General features: G+C 48.9%; 4 protein-coding genes across 4 annotated transcripts; 1 reads left to right on the forward strand and 3 right to left on the reverse strand.

The window, feature by feature from the left end:
• Positions 1–1,836: 1,836 nt before the first annotated feature.
• BJ212DRAFT_1483658 (uncharacterized protein) lies at positions 1,837–3,286 on the reverse strand (the record flags this gene model as incomplete). Its single annotated transcript, XM_041340655.1, has 3 exons — positions 1,837–2,848; positions 2,903–3,036; positions 3,098–3,286. The coding sequence occupies 3 exons, from the start codon at positions 3,284–3,286 to the stop codon at positions 1,837–1,839; spliced, it is 1,335 nt and encodes a 444-aa protein (XP_041190014.1).
• A 2,216-nt stretch (positions 3,287–5,502) lies between these two features.
• On the reverse strand, positions 5,503–8,289 carry BJ212DRAFT_1277627 (uncharacterized protein; the record flags this gene model as incomplete). Its single annotated transcript, XM_041331378.1, has 5 exons — positions 5,503–5,669; positions 5,720–5,747; positions 5,800–6,706; positions 6,760–7,943; positions 7,999–8,289. The coding sequence occupies 5 exons, from the start codon at positions 8,287–8,289 to the stop codon at positions 5,503–5,505; spliced, it is 2,577 nt and encodes an 858-aa protein (XP_041190015.1).
• A 176-nt stretch (positions 8,290–8,465) lies between these two features.
• On the reverse strand, positions 8,466–10,354 carry BJ212DRAFT_1374305 (programmed cell death protein 2). Its single transcript, XM_041336402.1, has 5 exons — positions 9,989–10,354; positions 9,751–9,920; positions 9,559–9,691; positions 9,078–9,508; positions 8,466–9,027 (listed from the first exon to the last, which is right to left on the reverse strand). Exons 1-5 carry the CDS (start codon positions 10,139–10,141, stop codon positions 8,583–8,585), a joined length of 1,332 nt encoding a protein of 443 aa, XP_041190016.1. The 5' UTR covers positions 10,142–10,354; the 3' UTR covers positions 8,466–8,582.
• Positions 10,355–10,572: 218 nt separating this feature from the next.
• Positions 10,573–13,668, forward strand: BJ212DRAFT_1465706 (uncharacterized protein; the record flags this gene model as incomplete). The annotated part of the gene is made up of 13 exons (XM_041338968.1): positions 10,573–10,640; positions 10,692–10,890; positions 10,943–11,028; positions 11,083–11,143; positions 11,193–11,444; positions 11,497–11,740; positions 11,796–11,996; positions 12,048–12,141; positions 12,197–12,289; positions 12,344–12,453; positions 12,494–13,134; positions 13,183–13,383; positions 13,438–13,668. The coding sequence occupies 13 exons, from the start codon at positions 10,573–10,575 to the stop codon at positions 13,666–13,668; spliced, it is 2,481 nt and encodes an 826-aa protein (XP_041190017.1).
• Between the last annotated feature and the right edge of the window lie 3,704 nt (positions 13,669–17,372).

The raw sequence follows: 17,372 nt of genomic DNA on the forward strand, positions 1-17,372 counted from the left end.
AATCAACTCACGTCTATTTTGCCCACCAGGTTTTTACCTTGTGCCTCGAGGGAATGACAAGACCTACGCAGCCACAACTTAGTGGTTGTCTATAGTGAGATATCGACGTATGGTCCTATCGATGTGGGATTGTGATAACTCTAGGACGACTTCGTAGGAGTCCGTGACAATCGAATGCGCATGGGAACTTGCACGCGTCATGAGTGGATAGGACATGTATTTCGTCCAAGTCCATCGTTCATCCGCGATTCTCGAACTAAACCCACCTAATGAGTATTCTTCCATTGTTTGATAGTTCTCGTGCTAGGCTGTGATGGAAAGATAATAGTAGATCCGCACCCAAGACTAGTACTGCCTCACTTTTTTCGCCGCTTTTCAAGTTGAATTTCCAACCGTGGAAATCTCGGTCTCCACGTCGCAAGAAATGATTACCCTTTGCCTTATATCTCGAAAGGACCGAGTACGTTAATCATTGCAAATCACGGTCACGGCCTCTCAAAGACTTCGAGCTCATGAAATTGGCCTCCGGTCTCTATGGATCACTGTAGATTTACGCACGAATACTACGGAATACTCATGGTTTTTGAAAGCCGAGACACTATATCCGCGTTCGCCTGTCCGGTGTTCAGGAGTCTGTGCTTGGTGGGTCTGACAGACGGTTACGGAAAATTACCACACCCTACTGACAGGTCGCAGCAGGCGCTTCACCTTGACTGGCACTGTACCGAGTCACGGTCAGCTGATCGCTCTCGCGATCATGCCTTTAGATCGGCAATGTTTCGATTTGCGGACCAGGGGTCGCTGAAACTCTGCGATGCATCGATGAGTACCCGGCTGGACTAGCCATAATCGCACTAGGAGCTGCCTCAGGCTGTCAACTGCAATTCCGTGAATATTTGAAACAGTTGTCCTCCGAGTTATCCGACGTGTATCTAGTGCATCCGTACTTTCTGATGCGCTTTGTTGACCATTGAGAATGTTGCTTCTACTGCTAGCGGCGTGGGGGGCGCCCAACCCAGAACCTAGCTTGTGATCAGTGAACCCTATTCGCTGATCAAAGTGGGGGACAGCGAAGCTCGACCCCACATCATATTAGCCTATTCTGCACTGGCAGCAGTCATTAATATTGACGCCGAAACGTTGACATCTTTCCCTCTCTGTTCCGCTGCCAATATTAAGTTGGTGACGGGACACACGCGTGATATACACACCACGTTCCTTTATTCTTCTCAGGTTGCACGCCACTGACTTGAACGTTTCGTTGGCAACTTTATCCCCCACCAATTCATGTTCGGACGTGCACCGTCCGCTCATTTCCATGACATTGCGCAAAAACAATCAACGCCTGGCTTCACTCAACATCGGGCCTAGCATATTCCCAAAGGCTGCGTATGCACCTTGCCATTGACAGGGGACGTTGTGTTTGCTTCTGATGGGTGACTTGAAAGAGGATCTTCTTAGCAAGGCACCACTTCACGGTCAGATGACGGGGTATGGAAGCGAGGGTCAAAAATAGAAAATTTCGAAGATTTATCCTATCTTTACATCTTCCATCGATGCAACCAATTCTGCGTCGTCTGGGCTGAACATCGAACGATTTCGAAGTGATTCATGTCTGAGTAGGGCAATAACCATCTGACCGATTTGAGGAATAGTCTGTTCTCCCTATATCCCACCCCGCTCTCGTGCTTATGTACATTACAGAGGTATATGCTATATCTGCGGAGAAGTGTATCCATCTTGAGAAATTCCCGTCCAAACTAGGCTCGAGGTCAGAAAACGAATTTTCGAATGTCTAATAGAGCTCTCACGAAGAGCTCGAAACGCCTACATTAATCAAATAACAACAGGGGTAAGGGTTCCGTCGGCACATGGGGGAAGTAGCTTTCCCTCAAGATTGACACCAAGATCTCGTGATGAGTCAGATATCACGCTGGTGGTATCTCGTACGTATACAGCTGGCCGAGGGCGCTCGCTTGCGGGGCTAATGGGCTCGGCTACAGAATCCTCAATGGATGACGTATCCGACATGCCATTGTACATTGGTTCTTGTTCAACGCGTTGCGGCATTTGAGAAGCAGCAGTTGCCGTGGCACGAGAACCGAAGAAGTCGCCCAATTTCTTGGAGAGAGGAACAGGGGGCGTCAGCGATGATAGGGATGGGGATGCGGTATGGGCAGCGGGTGTGACGGGGGATGAAGAAGCCAGCACAGGACTCTGCGTCAAAGAATCTGCTCGCCAGAGTTTGAATCCCCACCCAGTAGCAGCCGGCGGTGGTGGTAGCGGTGCTTTCTTCACTTCTGCGGGTAAAGGGGGAAGACTCTTTGGTACAGCTCCAACCTGGTTCTCTTCAATGAATTCCCGCAGAGCTTTGATGCAAGTGTCTGAAGCTTCGCGAGCCTCGTTTGTTTCACTCAGCTCATGCTTCACGTCGTCAAGTTCAGCCTTCACAGCATTGAGCTCCCGGCGTAGCATTTCCAACTCAGCAGACTCTTCCGAAGGGAAGAGAGACTGTGGTGGTGACCCGCGACCGAATATGCCAGACATCCGCCTCGTGTGGGAAGGCTGTTGGGACCTGCTTTTCTGCACATCGGGAAGGGTGAAAGTCGCGGGAGTTGGAGTGGACATAGGGGATGTCAAATGAGAGCTGTCAATGGAAAAGGCGTTGTCGGAGACTGAGGATATTCGTTTATGGGCATTGTTACGCCCAGCCGTTGATCCAATCAATGATGCGCGCTTAGAGGATGGCGGACCATTGAAAGAAGGTATGCCCGCTCTAGACAAGTCAAGAGCTGAGGGCACTTGACTCGCCCGTCGATTTTCAGACTGCAGGCGCATGAGGCCACGCCTGAGAAGTACTGTGAGTGACACGTTGTGCAGATAATATGGGTGTGAAACGAACCTGCTTTCCTCGACTTTCGTCCTGAGTATGGATATCGTGTCTTCGTCATCCTTAATCTTTGTACGAGCATCATCCAGTTCCTCCTGCATCTTCGAGCATTTTTCCGTCATATGCTCAAGTGTGCCCGCAGTTTCCTGCCTCGCGGGCCCGCAATTCAACAACTGTGTGTGAGAGTTCATCTCGCTCTCTTGTAACATCTGAGAGCGACAGTCTCAGTTGAGTGACGATTGAAGCAAGGACATGAGAATCCAGAGAATGAGGACGTCCTGTGGCATCTACAGGTGAGTTCGGGTTCGATTCATTGTCGAGCTGGCGTTCGAGTTCTAAGGTGAGATCGATGGAAAAAGGGCGAGGTGGGTCGTGTTCTTGTTCGTGAGTAGCCATGGCTAATGAAACGTGCTCGTGGTCAATCGTAAAAAGTGTGAGCTAGGGCTTGTGTTGGCATGTGGACCAGTAGGAAGTTAAGCTTGAATGGTGGCAGCCACGTCGCGTACTGTCAAGGAATGGCCCTTTCCACTACGCCTGCCTTTTATGGTCAGTGGCTGTGAAAATGACGGTGCATCGTCGTAGTCATGTTTTGCACTAGCGGTACTGCTTGTCGACTAGTCTGCTAGAGGCGCCGCTGCGTAGTCTTGGAGAGTTTCGGATATACAGCCATTCACGCTTTGTCACATCGTCGACCATAGCCTTCCCCGGCGTATCTCCGCACCGCTTCGACTCCTAGTAGCTGACGTACATATACATACCCACCGATCGCCGACCGATCTGACTGGGCGGGCAACCAGTAAACGAATCAACCGCTTCTGGGTTTCATGCTCATGGCTTGGTTTAGTTCAGTTAGTCGGGGGCGGCGAAGAATGTGGGCTCCAAAGTCAATATCAAGCGCAGTGTAAGTACCACATAATCGTTCCCATCATGATCAACTTGAAGCATATCGAAAAAGTGGAATCACATTCGAAGGGAAGATCGCTTAGAATTGAATCATGAAGGGGTCTAGAGTGTTATTCTTCAGGAATGTTAATTCGAGGCTGAAAAGGAAAAAAGAAGACAAAGGTAATGATGAAGACGAGGACCTCGATATCATTAAGGAGATAAGCGGATGATGTCTATATATGTTGATCCGAACTGCGTCTTAAGTGACCATGCCGGTGCTGCGATCCAGTGTCCAGATGAACAGAGTTTCCAATACCATTATTTTGTGCAGAGCTCTATTCGAAATTTAGAAAAGAAGCGTAGTGAGTGCGTACACGGGCACCCCTATCGCACCTGGTCTCGTTCTGGATGATCTTTGGCAGGGTGTCCCAATAAACATCTCGGCCGAATCGAATCGAATATTCTCTCGAACCCCAGTAGCTTGGCATCTGGCACAAGACGTCAGTGCGGTGATTGCTTGGTCGACAAAAACGAATGTTCCAAAGCGAGTCGCTCATCTGGTGCTACGCCGGGGGGTGTCACAATGAGTATCATGTGCATTGTAACAATCTTATTCAAATGTAATGCTTGGAATGTTCTGATCGCACGTCAAAAGTGAGCGTGATTGGTTGGAGGCGTGCAGGGTGGAATTAAATGTGATGTCAGGGTGACATGCAAAGCTCCAATAGGCTCCACTAGAACATTCGGGTTGACCCATAGCAGAATAAGACCTAAAGAATTGGAGCTTGGTAGTTATACACCAGAAGGAAAGGTTAGCACACTTCCTTCATAAAAAAATCACGAGTAAGTTGGAAAGTAGAAGGGGAGTAAACAATTTTATCGCAGAATAAGAGAAACGCACAACTGTGAAAATAATTCAGGAAAAGTCAGAAGATGCGTAAGATCTCGTTCCTACGAGACTGAGCCATGCAAGATGAGCGTATTGTAAACCAGGAGAAAATACACTCACCCATCCCACTTCAGTGCATCCTACAGATCTTCATATGTCACGATATCAGCCAGGTGCAAAGGGCTGTTAGGGTCCCGAGAAGGCTCAACAAATACCGTGCTGTCTGACTACGGATCCCTAAATTGGTGGCACTCTACACCGCAAATGATTGTTTCTGGCGTATGACTGTGTAACGGATAAACTGTTACGCGAACCATGTGATGAGATTCCAACATTTGTACCAGGCAGGAAGGAAGCGTGCTGGATTCCGATGTGATATCACTTAGCAGACAAAGTGATTCCTACAAGCAGGATTGCTCAGTGCACATAGCCAGCATCTTGGTAACCATCTTCAAGCTCAGCACTTCTTGTCGTCTGGTTAACGGTAGAAAATACTCGCCATCAATGCAGAAGGACTCTTGGCTTCGGCAGCCGTGATGACTCTGGACTCGATCAATTAGAAGTGAGGGATAAGTATAAACTGTCCGTACAGGCGCGCATTGTTACGGGGTTCAGGCAATTTTGAGTGTCCGCCTGTAAGTGTCCAACGGAACGGTATGACATGGATGGGAAAAGACGAAATCACATTTTCTGCCCTTGTTTGTACAATCATACAACCTTCAATAGATCTGCTTAATAACACATTATCCTTCACAGCATCCCATTTCAAAGCAAATACCAGTCTTAGCAAAAGAGTCATTCTCCCGGCTCCGGTGGTGTGGATATTGCACCAACGTCCTCATCCGTGAGTAAGAGCGTCTACACATATGATGCCATCGCGCTCACTCCAAGGATAGCCCCACCGATGAAGCCATTCTCGCACGCCCGAAGCGAGGCGAGCCCGCGAGGCACCACGTGCTGCGTCCTGTGTTCCAGTGTGCTTTTCTTCTCCGACAATAAGGAAAGCTGAAACACAGAAATGAGTATAGGTGCCAGCTCCACAAGAGAACACCTACCGAGACCAAGGAAATGTTCCCGCTCGAGCTGAAATTAAGATTAATCAAACGATCATCTGACTGTTGCATGAAGTACTCACAGCAAGCAAAAATTCTTCGAGAACATCTGTTGCCTCATTCGAATGTAGACCGTGAAGATCAAGCATAGATTCAGTTCTCTCTTCTGACGTTAATTTCGAATCACCGCCTGTGGTGGTACTGGCTATGCCTAGACATACTCCCAAACCTCCTCCGCAGGTTCGGCCACGGGCAGTTCGATCTCCGGCATCATCAGACCAGCTAAGATCTCGGCCCTTCACAGCTTGTTCGGCAACTTTTGCACGTTCTCTGACGAGTTTACTAGCTGCTGTCGTCATCTCGTTGCCCATTTTAGCATTGAGATCGTGACCCTCCCTGCTAAATCGTTTGGCTGCGGCACCGTCGCCGCGTCTCCATGCATCGGCGGCCCGGGATAAGCACGCATTCCGAGCGGCACCTAGTTGCAGTGCTCGGGATCGGTAAGACATATATAAAGTATTGATCGATTCCCCAGTGGGCAGAGTGGGTAATAATGCCGGGGGACGTAACTTAATGCGAGGCGATGGCTTTGGCGCCACAATCGAGGTGCGGATATGCAAGTTATCCACAGACGCATTCGATGAAATTGGGGGGCGAGTAGCTGTTGTGCGGTCCACCGGCACTTGAGCAGGAGCTGGTCTCTTTACGGCTGCTGCAAATCTCGTGCGACCAGGATCGTGTTGCCAATGACCATCACGGGCGCCGTAACCTCTCCGATTACGAGAAGCATCAAATCCGAGAGCGGGGAACTCATCGGGTGGAGGGCTTGTAGTGCGGGTACTAGAGTTGCTGAGACCAGTCCGTGACAGTGCACCAGTCACACTGGCCACATCAACGTCTTTAGGAAGGTGATGTAAAAATTCACACTGGTCCTGTTTGGCGCAGGTCCCACGCAACCAGAACCGGCAGAGCGCTCTCTCTAGATCATGGCTGGGAATGAAGATGAGGTGGACATAATCCAAAAGAACAGGAAGCCAACAAACCTGAAGCGGCAATCGGCTCGCAAGCATTCGCCCGCAAGGTAATAGCGGCAAACCCTATTTCCGCCGGGGACGGGCCGTCCATTGCCTCTGGTAGATCCTCGGGCGGGCTGAAAGCCCCCGCGTCCCCCATGCACTACCCCGGCGCTGCAATCCCTAGCCACTAATGTCACTCGTCCTCCCATGGACTGCATACGAGGTTGGCTGTGCTGAGGTGGAGAAGGCAAAGCACGATCAACAAGCCATGCCATAGCACGGTCGAAATCATAGCCATTCTGAGAAAGTGCATCTTCAAGCTCGGATGGCGCAAGGGTGGATCCGAACACTGAGCTAAGCACATCAAGAGGCGTCATCCCATCTGTCAAGTACCCTGTTCCCTCCGCGTCGTCGACTGATCCATCGAACTGCGGGTCATAGTCATAGCTATGTTGGTAGTAACTTTGAGCAAGTGGATCATCGGGTGAGATTGGGGCACTATCCATCCACTGGTCAAAGTCGGTGATTGTAATTGGATGGAAGGAGTTGGACGCTGTCTTGGGCGCAAAGGGATCGAATGGGTCATCTTCTTCGTCTTCCTCCCCTGGCCTAAGAGACGAGCGGAGGGAGCTTGGGGTTACAGCTCTGGGCTGCAAAGAATCGCCCGGCATCAACGGCGCGGCGATGGCAAGGTTAGAAGTTGCTCTGAGCTGGCTATGAGACCACAGGTCAGGAGACGGTGTCTCGGTTCTATATCCAGAAAGGGTTCCGGGGGCGGACGAAGCTGCAGCTGCGGATAGGGGCCGGGGAATGGGCTTGAATTCGGTTGCTTTTGCGCTCAAAAGTCGAGGAGAGGATATTGGTGATGATGGAAGGCTCGAAGTGAACTGAGGATGTGATTGCGCTTGTGCATGCACGAGTGTTGGTGAGTTCATTGGTGAAACGCTACGTGCAGTCATGCATGAGTTTGCGCTTCCAGTGACAAGAGGGGAACCAGCAGGTGTATGTGGCCTACGAAACCCGATAGCAAGAGGAGAGTTAGGCACTGAAGTGGGGGTATCTGGCCTATTTGGGATGAACCGAGCAGCAGAATGGGTAGAAGCGCGAGAAGAGGGTCGAGACGGCCGTCGTGTTGGAGTCAAGAAAAGGAAAGGCACGCCTGCTACATCGTCGTGGTGTCTATGCATCAAATCTAAGACATGTTGTTCGAGCTATAATACAGAAGATCAGCAAAAAGGGGCAAGAGCAGGCATCTCGCGAGCTGACCATGTCGTCTTCTACCCCACAAGTAGTCTTCAATGATTCTTTAAGTTCATCCTCTTGCTCATTAGCAAGGAACCCTGCTACTTTCGTCACAAAAGAGGTGCTGATGCGGGTTGATTCATCTACGTCTCCATCTCCATCAAAGCCGTCTGCACCCCACTTCTGCTGACGGATTATGGCTAATAACTGGGCACGGGTATGGGGAAATCGTTGGCTGGTTAAGACTGAGCCAGATTCAGATACATCGTCAGACTCGAAGATAACAGCGGGAGGTAGGGTTAGCGTCGGCGGCATCGCTAGAGGGCGCCAAAGTGAATAGTGAGGGACACAGGGCAAGAAAAGTGCGAAAGCGAGGAATGAGATTAAGCTGATCTCTGCGTTCGGGGAAGTGCTGCTAGCAGTAAATCAACAACGATAGGGTCCATATAAGAGCAACATGAAACAACGAACAAGAAAACAAATAACGTTATCCCCATCATGCTTAAGTGATTCAATTATTGTCCTCAACGACCCGACAAGCAGGATCAATCAAATGCATATATGTTGCAAAGTAATCAAAACCGGGAATATACAATACTTCTTGACATTCATTCGTCCCACTGAACGAGAACAAACTCTTCTCTCCAACACTCCTTGTCACCATCGTGGTCATTAAAGCAACAGTCCTCTTCACACGAAAAAATCATGCAAGTGCCCCACTCCATACCTCGCTTATCAGACGTAGCTTTTTTCTGCAGCACTTCCTGTACCACCTTCATCCTTTGTTCGTCTGTCAAGTTCTGCGCATCTTTATCCTTGATCGAGGCCCTGAGGACATTGATCAGGTTGGGCATAAGTTGACATTCGAAGACGCGCGCCCCCTTACACGCCGGGCATGGGGGTATTGATGCAGTGCTGTATGAACGCCTAACGGCAGGGACGACCTTGAAAGTAGCCTTCGTCACTGGGAGAGGGTCCTGATGAGGGATAGGAAATAATCTGTCGAACACTTTGTCCGAAGAAAAAGGCAGGGGGATGCCTTTCAGCTCATATCTAGACTCAAAAATCAGTTAATCGAACAGAAAGACTGAGTTTAGGCTAACCTGAGACATTGCTCTCCTGTGTTGCTCACTCGCTTCGTGAACCGATCAAATATACCGTCCACCTCCAAGGAGTTCTCGTATGGTTCGAATGCCCAGTTCACACCCTTTCCATCTTTAGAATCGTCATCTGCAGGGTCCTCTATATGAGCACTCTGAGGTATTTTGGTCTTGGGCGGGGGAGGTAAATATTCTGAGGTCGTTGAAAGGTACAGAGGAGGAAATGATGGAGCAGCCCGCCATGGTGAGTCATCAATCGTGATTGATGCCATCGCAGTAATTAATGATTGTGCAGAAGATTCGGATGTGACGCTTTCCACATCACTTGCGCCCTCTTGCTCGTCTTCAATCGCAGGGGCAGCGACTATGGGAGCTGGCTGCCCGAAAACGTGATCACCCAATCCAAAATGACCAGGAGCAAGCCCCCCCTGCATCTGGCAATTGAATAAGTGAGTGTGCGCATATCGCACAAGTTTGACTCAACTAAAAACGGATTAGTTGTTGGTGCAGTCTTCACAGGTAAAGAAGTCTTTTGTTGCGCTTGCTTCTTCGCCAACTTTTTTGTAAGCTTTGCCGCATATTCTACGTTGTATCTCAGAGCACGCCAAGCACGAACGCTATTTCAGAGTTCATCGAGAATGACAACCCATTTCTTCACGGAATAGTACAGACCTACCTCCCATCCTTTCGTTGACATGCACTTCGGGAACACCCCCAGATGTACAATGCTCTATCCATAGGACTGTCCTCGAGTGGGCACCAGACTTGTACAAGTAATTCCATGGGATACGAACAGATCTTGCATTGAGATGAAGAGAATGGTGGTTCTCTCGAAGGCAGCATTGCCTTGAAAAAAAATCAAGTAAACTGCATTGACAGGTTGATCGTACATAATCGAAGAGACATGCTCGTACAGGATGCCCACCAATGCGAGAAACTGCAGCATCTTTGATATCAGTCTCAGTCTCCACTGTGCCATCGGGGATGCCTAGCAAAACTGCCGTCTCCACTTCTGAACCGATCTCATCATCGGAATCAGACCAATCATCATCGACAGCAGAGGGCATTGTGATGGTGGAATCTGGGATAAGTTCTCGTCAGTAAGACGCATTTGCAAGAGCTCAACAAGAAAAGCGAAAAATATCAGATATGCATGAATGGTAAAATTTGAAAGACTCGTCATAGGTGCTGTCGTGAGGAAACCGCACGCCAGCAGATTCAGACTCGTCATCTAAAGGGCTCATCCAAAATAAATATAGCTTTGAACTTGGACTCACCGTGATGGACGTTGAACTTGAGTGAAAAACAGATAAAATCTTTCAATTATATGGGAGGCCAAACATGAGCAAACCAAGTAACATTCGTGGGAAAAATCTTCTCGATATGCAGTTTGTATTAATGCAAGAACAAGCCAACAAACGAGTTCGAACGCGCTGGTTTAACCGTTTTTGAGTTTGACACTTGTTAGAATATTCACGCTCTTTTACGCTTCCCCTGGATGTCTCCCCCAGATGCCCGAACGCGTCGGAAGATCAGCTTGAAACCAACCAGAGTGCTGACTGGATCGTAAGTTGGTTAGTATGCTTGTCAATATCTCACTCCTGAAAGCTATTCCAGAATCAGCAACAGACTCATACCAATCATACTACCTTCCAATGTCATCTTCGTACTGGCGCTCTATGCAGCAAAAGAGCTACTTCTCTCGTATGATGTGGGAGTATTCTGGGTGCTTATGAGAGTGTTGGCTTGTGGCGCTTTGGGTATGCTGACATGGGAAGCTTTTACTGGAAAGCTTATGAAGAATAGCAATATAGAGGTACGTGTACGAGAATCTAATACTTTCTGTCTTGACCCTTGATCATGCTCAGTGGACAGCAATTGGCGTGTCGTCATTGTTGCTCTTCGTGCAGCAGGCAGCCCTATTTACAGCATTGTATCGTCTTCCCTCTCCAAGGTATGCTGTTTCTTGACAATGAACCATGGGATTATCGGACTCATTGTCATGCAGGGTAATGTTGTTCAGTCATTTCTCCGCAATGTGGGTGGACTCCTTCATAGCCCCCGCTTCGGTCAGTCTGCTCTACACAATTAAAACGTTCTATTCATCAGGCCTCTCAGATATGGAAACCTATCCTGACTTTCTCGTCGTTTCTACTTTCATTTGCTTCTGATGCGCTTTTGTCTAAGCGCAGCGTCTCCATCATTGCTCCTGGTTATGGAGCCTTGGTTATGCATGGGATATCCACTTATGCTCTTGAACATCTTCGTGGTGTCCTGGCTCCAACTGTGAACCCCATCTTGACAACTGCTGTCAGTACACTCGGTGCGGCGCTTGTTGGACTCCCGCTTTACGCCTTCAGACAAGCCCTCGTATGTCTTTCACACTCAGGACTTCTGTTATGACCTTACTCTGTCCTTTTAGCTTGACCTTCCGCCAACACCTATTGTTCCTCTAACCTCATTGGCAGTCCTTCCAATTCTGGCATATACCATGATATTTCTGACGCCGGACACAATTGGCATGCAATTCAACGTTACCCAGACCTCTCAAATGTTCTTGGTCTCCTACCCGATTGCCTTCCTCGTTGCGACTGCCATGGGCTTCCTTGGTTTTTCACAGCACCCACATTGGACCGATTTACTAGTGGGAGTGATACTCTATTATTGTGAGCATTCATTCCGCATGCTCGTGGTATCCGGTTCTTACCTCCTTTTATATAGCGATACATCCTGATAATGATCCTACACTATCTGGTCCATCGCGTACTCCAATGTCGAAAGTCATACGGTTCTATTTGAACTCAATACTTTCGGACCCTGAGTCGAGAAAGATTTTCTATTTCCTTATGTTGAATCTGGCCTTCATGTTAGTTCAAATGCTATATGGTGTCTGGACAAACAGCCTGGGTCTCATCTCTGATGGTGAGTTTTAACGAGGACGGGGTTTCTGCATGCTGATGGCTCCCCTTCAAGCTATCCATATGGCCTTTGATTGCTTGGCTATTGGTGTCGGCTTACTAGCCTCGATCATGGCCAAATGGCCTCCAGATGAACGATTCACGTACGGGTAAGACTATGTCTTGTATCAAACTGACGCGCACAGTGATTCAGTCCTCCTTCAGATACGGTCGAATCGAAACTTTATCAGGATTTGCCAATGGCATATTCCTTATTCTGATATCTGTTTTCATCGTCTTCGAAGCTGTACAACGAATGTACGTTTCTGATCGGTCGAGGACTATGATCTAGTAAATGTTAACTTTTTGTAGATTGGACCCTCCGGAAATGACGACGAACCAGCTGCTGCTAATCAGCTCCCTCGGACTTGGTGTTAACTTGTTTGGCATGTATGCTATGGGCGGCCATCACCATCACGTTCGTTAATATAATCCCATTGGCTTGTCTCATTCTAACCTCAGCAACGCCACAGGGTCACTCTCACAATCACGGACATGCACATCAGCATCAATCACATAATGGGCATACTCATGGTGACTATGCCCACGAACATGACATTCACTCGGTCGGTGCCCATTTGCATGGCCCCGCGGCTTCCAAACTCAGTGAATACCTGCAGTCTTCGCTATCTCATGAGGACTCGCATGCACACAACCACTCCTCACATCTGCACTCTTCAAATCACACATCCTCCTGCTCGGACCATGACTCTCATTCTCATTCAGGCTCGCATTCACACTCTGATCACACACATATCCATCCTCCCCCTTCCCCTCTGTCCATGGATCAAGAAGGCACTTCAATACGTGGCCGCAAGCCTCACTCTCGAGGTCCTTCCCTCCGTATACCCACTGATGGCACCCAAGTCGCATCTGCCATTCCATTTCCCCTGTCTTCCCCCAGTGGCGTAGACTCGCCAATTTCACCCAGCTACCCTAGCACTTTAAAGCATGACCATCACCACCACTACCATCATGGGATGGAGTCTTCGGAACCCGGCCCACGCGATCATAATCATGATCACTGTCACGAACATAAACACGGGCACCATCACGAAGGACACAGTGACAACATGCGTGGGGTTTTCTTGCACGTTATGGCGGTGAGCATTTGTCAGGCATTTTGCGCCGGTATTGATAAATCTTTACAGGACACGCTCGGTTCCGTTGGAGTCATTATCTCGACCCTCCTCATACAGTTTTATGGATGGACGATATTCGATCCCATAGCGTCGTTATTCATCGCGGTCATGATCGCTGCAAGTGTCATACCACTGGTTATCGACACAGGTAGAGTCCTGAGCCTTGACATGGGGACCCGCGAGAGAGAAGTCCAACAAGCTCTCTCTGAGGTATTACATATTTCTCCCAATTTAATTACTCTGACCACCCGCTTCCCGTTATAGCTTGCTTTTGTGGATGGCGTTGCTTCATATTCATCCCCCCAGTTCTGGCCCAAAGACTCAGCAAATGTCATCGGATCGATCCACATCCAGCTCGCGCTTTCATCACACAAACATCCTGACACTGATGACGTGCGCGAACGCGTGCATACCCTTCTACGGAGTAGAATTTCGGGGCTTGAAGAGCTAACCATACAGTTAGAAGAGGAGGGAGACTCGTTGGAGAGTAGATAACGTGGACTGGGCCCACGCCATCGCATATATTTGTATACAATTTAATAGTACGCCGTGGATTCATTCGCATCATTATGTGTGACGAGATACTCTGAACAGCTTCTCCGTTTTATAGGCCTTGCTCAGCAGAAGACTGACTGATAGATTCATCGTGATCCGCATCGAAGCGCGCAATGCATTCTCCGAGCATATCGGGATGAGAACTTGGGTAGAAGAACTGGTGTGAACCTCATTTGTCTCTCGGCGGTCCAGGTATAGGGACTATTGATCACATGGTAGATGGCGACGGTAGTCCTTTGAATGTAGTACTCGATAGCATTTGCGGTGAAGGCTCGCCAAAGTTAGCAACCGTGTTGCACTGATATTGCGTGGTGCGGAGTTCCAATGATGATGGACTTGTATGCGGATTGGCGAATGAGAGGGCTGAAATCAGCTGGACCAGGAGCGGGCGAAGCTCAAAGTAGAGATGAAACATGGGCAGAGCGCTGGAAGTAAAGTGCTGCGTGACCGAATTAGTGACAAGTTTGAGACAGAGAACATCGGCTGCATCCGGTGCACAAGCAAGTCTTGGGAGGAGGCGAGATTTGAAGGATTGATATTGCAGTAAGCTATGTATATGCATGCATTCGAAGGAGTGACATGGTGATATGCTGGAGTAGCTGTTCGACACGAAAAACCATGATATTCATGCATTCCTGCAGGATAGATAATGAGATTCGAGGGCTGGGAAGCACCGACTGCTTGATTGGACCGAGGCATGAGGCTGTTCGTCTCCATCACGCATCCGAGGCCAGTGGATCTGTGATGAGGTCGAACAGCCCTGTGTCTTGGGCGTCTAATTGATGTGCAATTTGCCAGAGCAATAGATCCACAAACCCTCAAAAGTCCACCTCGACAGCTTCTAACACCATCAAGCTCCAGTAAAATGTCGAAACATATTCCAGCCACTACACTCCTGCGAGAGTTCAAAGGCCATGAAAGTGGCGTAATGGCAGTCGCAGTGTTCCCCGATAGACGACGGATGGTTACGGGCTCAGATGACAGCACGCTTCGTCTGTGGATTTGAAGAAAGGTGTTGTGTTGAAGAAGATGAAGGGGCATCGCAGCAGGGTGTGGAGATTGGCAGTATCACGAGATGGGCAATTGATAGCAAGCGGTGATACTGGAGGATACCTCATCGCATGGCATGGAGAAACTGGAAAATCGCTCACTCAACCCATCAAAGCCCACTCCGATTGGATCTACTCTCTGGACTTTACTCCTGATGGAACAATGCTGGTCACTGGTTCAGCAGACAAAACGACGAAACTGTGGAACACCCAAACCTGGGAGCAACAAGGAAATACATTTGAGTGTGGAGATTATGTCCTCTGCGTACGGTATTCGCCGTCTGGAAAACTTATGGCCATCGCTTGAACAGGTAACAATATCCAAGTTTATGATACAGGCACAAGGAAACGCGTCGCATCCTTCAAGGCTCACAGAACCCAATTTCGCGGCACTCGCATGGACGCCCGATGGCACACGCCTTCTTACAAGCGGCGATAATTCTGATCCTACCATACGCGAATGGGATACATTGACCTGGCAGCAGGTTGGTGATCCATGGACGGTCCATACTGGCTATATCTCTGCCCTTGCTGTTAATCCTGCTGGCACACTCGTCGCCTCTTCATCTGATGACCAACATGTCCGTCTTTGGCGGCTCTCAGATCGACAAATTGTTGCCACCTTCAAGCACTCATCCTCGCCGGAATGTGTCACTTTCTCGGTGGACGGCAAGCACATCCTCAGAGGAGGTGAAGATAAGACAATCTCGGAGTGAGCATTGGCAGTACTTCAGGGTATTGATCCAAAGGTAGGTTTCCGTCCTTGACTGATACTACAAATCGAGCATTTTTTCGCAGATACTAGCCATTAAAACAGCTCGTGATGCATGCATATATGGTGACTTATCTACCGCTGAAGGACTACTCACACAAGATATCAGCACCAATGCGAACTATACTTCCTACGCCCATGGCTCATTCGCTATGTCCCGAAAACACGACTGGGACCATGCCCTTCAGGATGCAATCAAGGTGGCATATACCCACTGATCATGGCTCCCGTACGAAAGATTAACTCAATGATAACATAGTCCATCAGTATTCAGCCCTCATCGATAGGCTATATCTCCAAGGGAATCACCCTCTGCGGAACGGGCCACATCCGGGGCAGCATTTGATGTTGCATTCATGTACACTAATCAAGATCCACGAACCGTCCATTTCCTGCTCTTGATCAAGGTATGTTACAGTTGCCTCGCATACTCTCTGCTTTATTCCGTATTCCAGTCCATCACGCTGTTCAATGCAGATCAACATGACGAGGCAAACCTGCTCCTTATGGAACTTGCTGCCGGTTGTCCAAATGCCGATACTCGCGCATGTCATATCGTGGAAGTAAGCATCATGTAGCCACACCGGGTATCAACGCTAAGATTCTTTCCAACTCGCACATCAGGCATATCTACGTGTTCAACTCGGAATCAAAGCATTAGATGGCGCACGTCACGCAGAAGCCACTGACTATTTCACTGCCGCTTTCAACTCCAGTGCTTTCTGATCGAGATCACCCATTCATTTCATATACGAGGACTTAGTGGTGGTGCTTTAATATACATTCGAAGTGCTTTTCATAACTGAGTCCCTCATCCAGCTCTTCGGCTGGGACCTCAAATCTTTCTGGTTGACTGCACACCAGAAACGGTGTGATGCACTCCTTCGGGCAGATAAACTTCAAGATGCCGTGAAATCATACCAATACATGATGGTTTCGAGTGACGAAAACGCTAAGACCGACTACCTCGACTGGTCAAATGGCAGGTCTAGAGTCCGCAGTGTCACGCAGGTTACAATCCTCACCTGCATATCTCTAGATTTCAAGCAAGAATGCAGCGCACTTTGCGCTGTCAATGGAGATACTGCCCTCACTGCGAGCGAGTATGACAGGGCTATTGATCTATACTCCGCGGCAATCGACCTGGATTATACATCCGATGTCATCTTTGCAAATCGCAGCAAGGCAAAGTTAGGTAAAATGTTATGGGAGGACGCGCTCCTCGACGCGTCGAAGGTGCGATGGCGTCTATGTTTTCGTAGCCCATGTTGACCTCGGCGATGCACAGGTCACCGAACTCAATCCTTCGTCTCACGTTGGATACCAGTTGACACATACAGCGCTGCGTGGCGCGCAACGTTACGAAGAAGCCACCGAGGCCTTCAAAATCATGTTGTCTAAGTTGGACGATGCTCCCGATGCGCAGATACGAGGTAAGCCCAGAACGTTCCTGCATAATCTCGAAATGCCTATCTTGTTCAGTAGAGCTGCGTCAGCAGTATGTCTCTGTATCTGAAGCTGAAAACACTATTCAAAAAGCTGTTTGGATCGAACTCGACAAGGTCCCCCATCGTCTGCTCAACACCTCGACAGGTCTTCTGTGGGATAGAACGGCACAAATTAATACCTTCAAAACGAGTCCAGAGTACAATGAGCTTGTCTCATTTCCAATGAGAGATTCAAACCTCCGAATATAGTACATCAAAGACGTAGTGGCGACGTACTTCCGCTGCGTCCTGCTATCACACAGGTGGGAAGAGACGGAGGCGCTGCTGCACGACATCCAGGACAAAGTCGTGTACGAGTTGAATGGACTTGGTGGC

The sequence above is a fragment of the Suillus subaureus genome (genome assembly GCF_016647635.1).
Source record: "Suillus subaureus strain MN1 chromosome Unknown BJ212scaffold_29, whole genome shotgun sequence".
Lineage (NCBI taxonomy): Eukaryota > Fungi > Basidiomycota > Agaricomycetes > Boletales > Suillaceae > Suillus > Suillus subaureus.

Excerpts from the sequence above, each read along its gene's own strand:
- BJ212DRAFT_1374305 (XM_041336402.1), bottom strand. The coding sequence starts at position 10,141 with ATGCCCTCTGCTGTCGATGATGATTGGTCTGATTCCGATGATGAGATC. Across the intron at positions 9,509-9,558 it reads CAACAACTAATCCGTTTTTA|ATGCAGGGGGGGCTTGCTCC; the intron begins GTTGAGTCAAAC and ends TTCAATTGCCAG. Across the intron at positions 9,028-9,077 it reads ACAGGAGAGCAATGTCTCAG|ATATGAGCTGAAAGGCATCC; the intron begins GTTAGCCTAAAC and ends TTTTGAGTCTAG.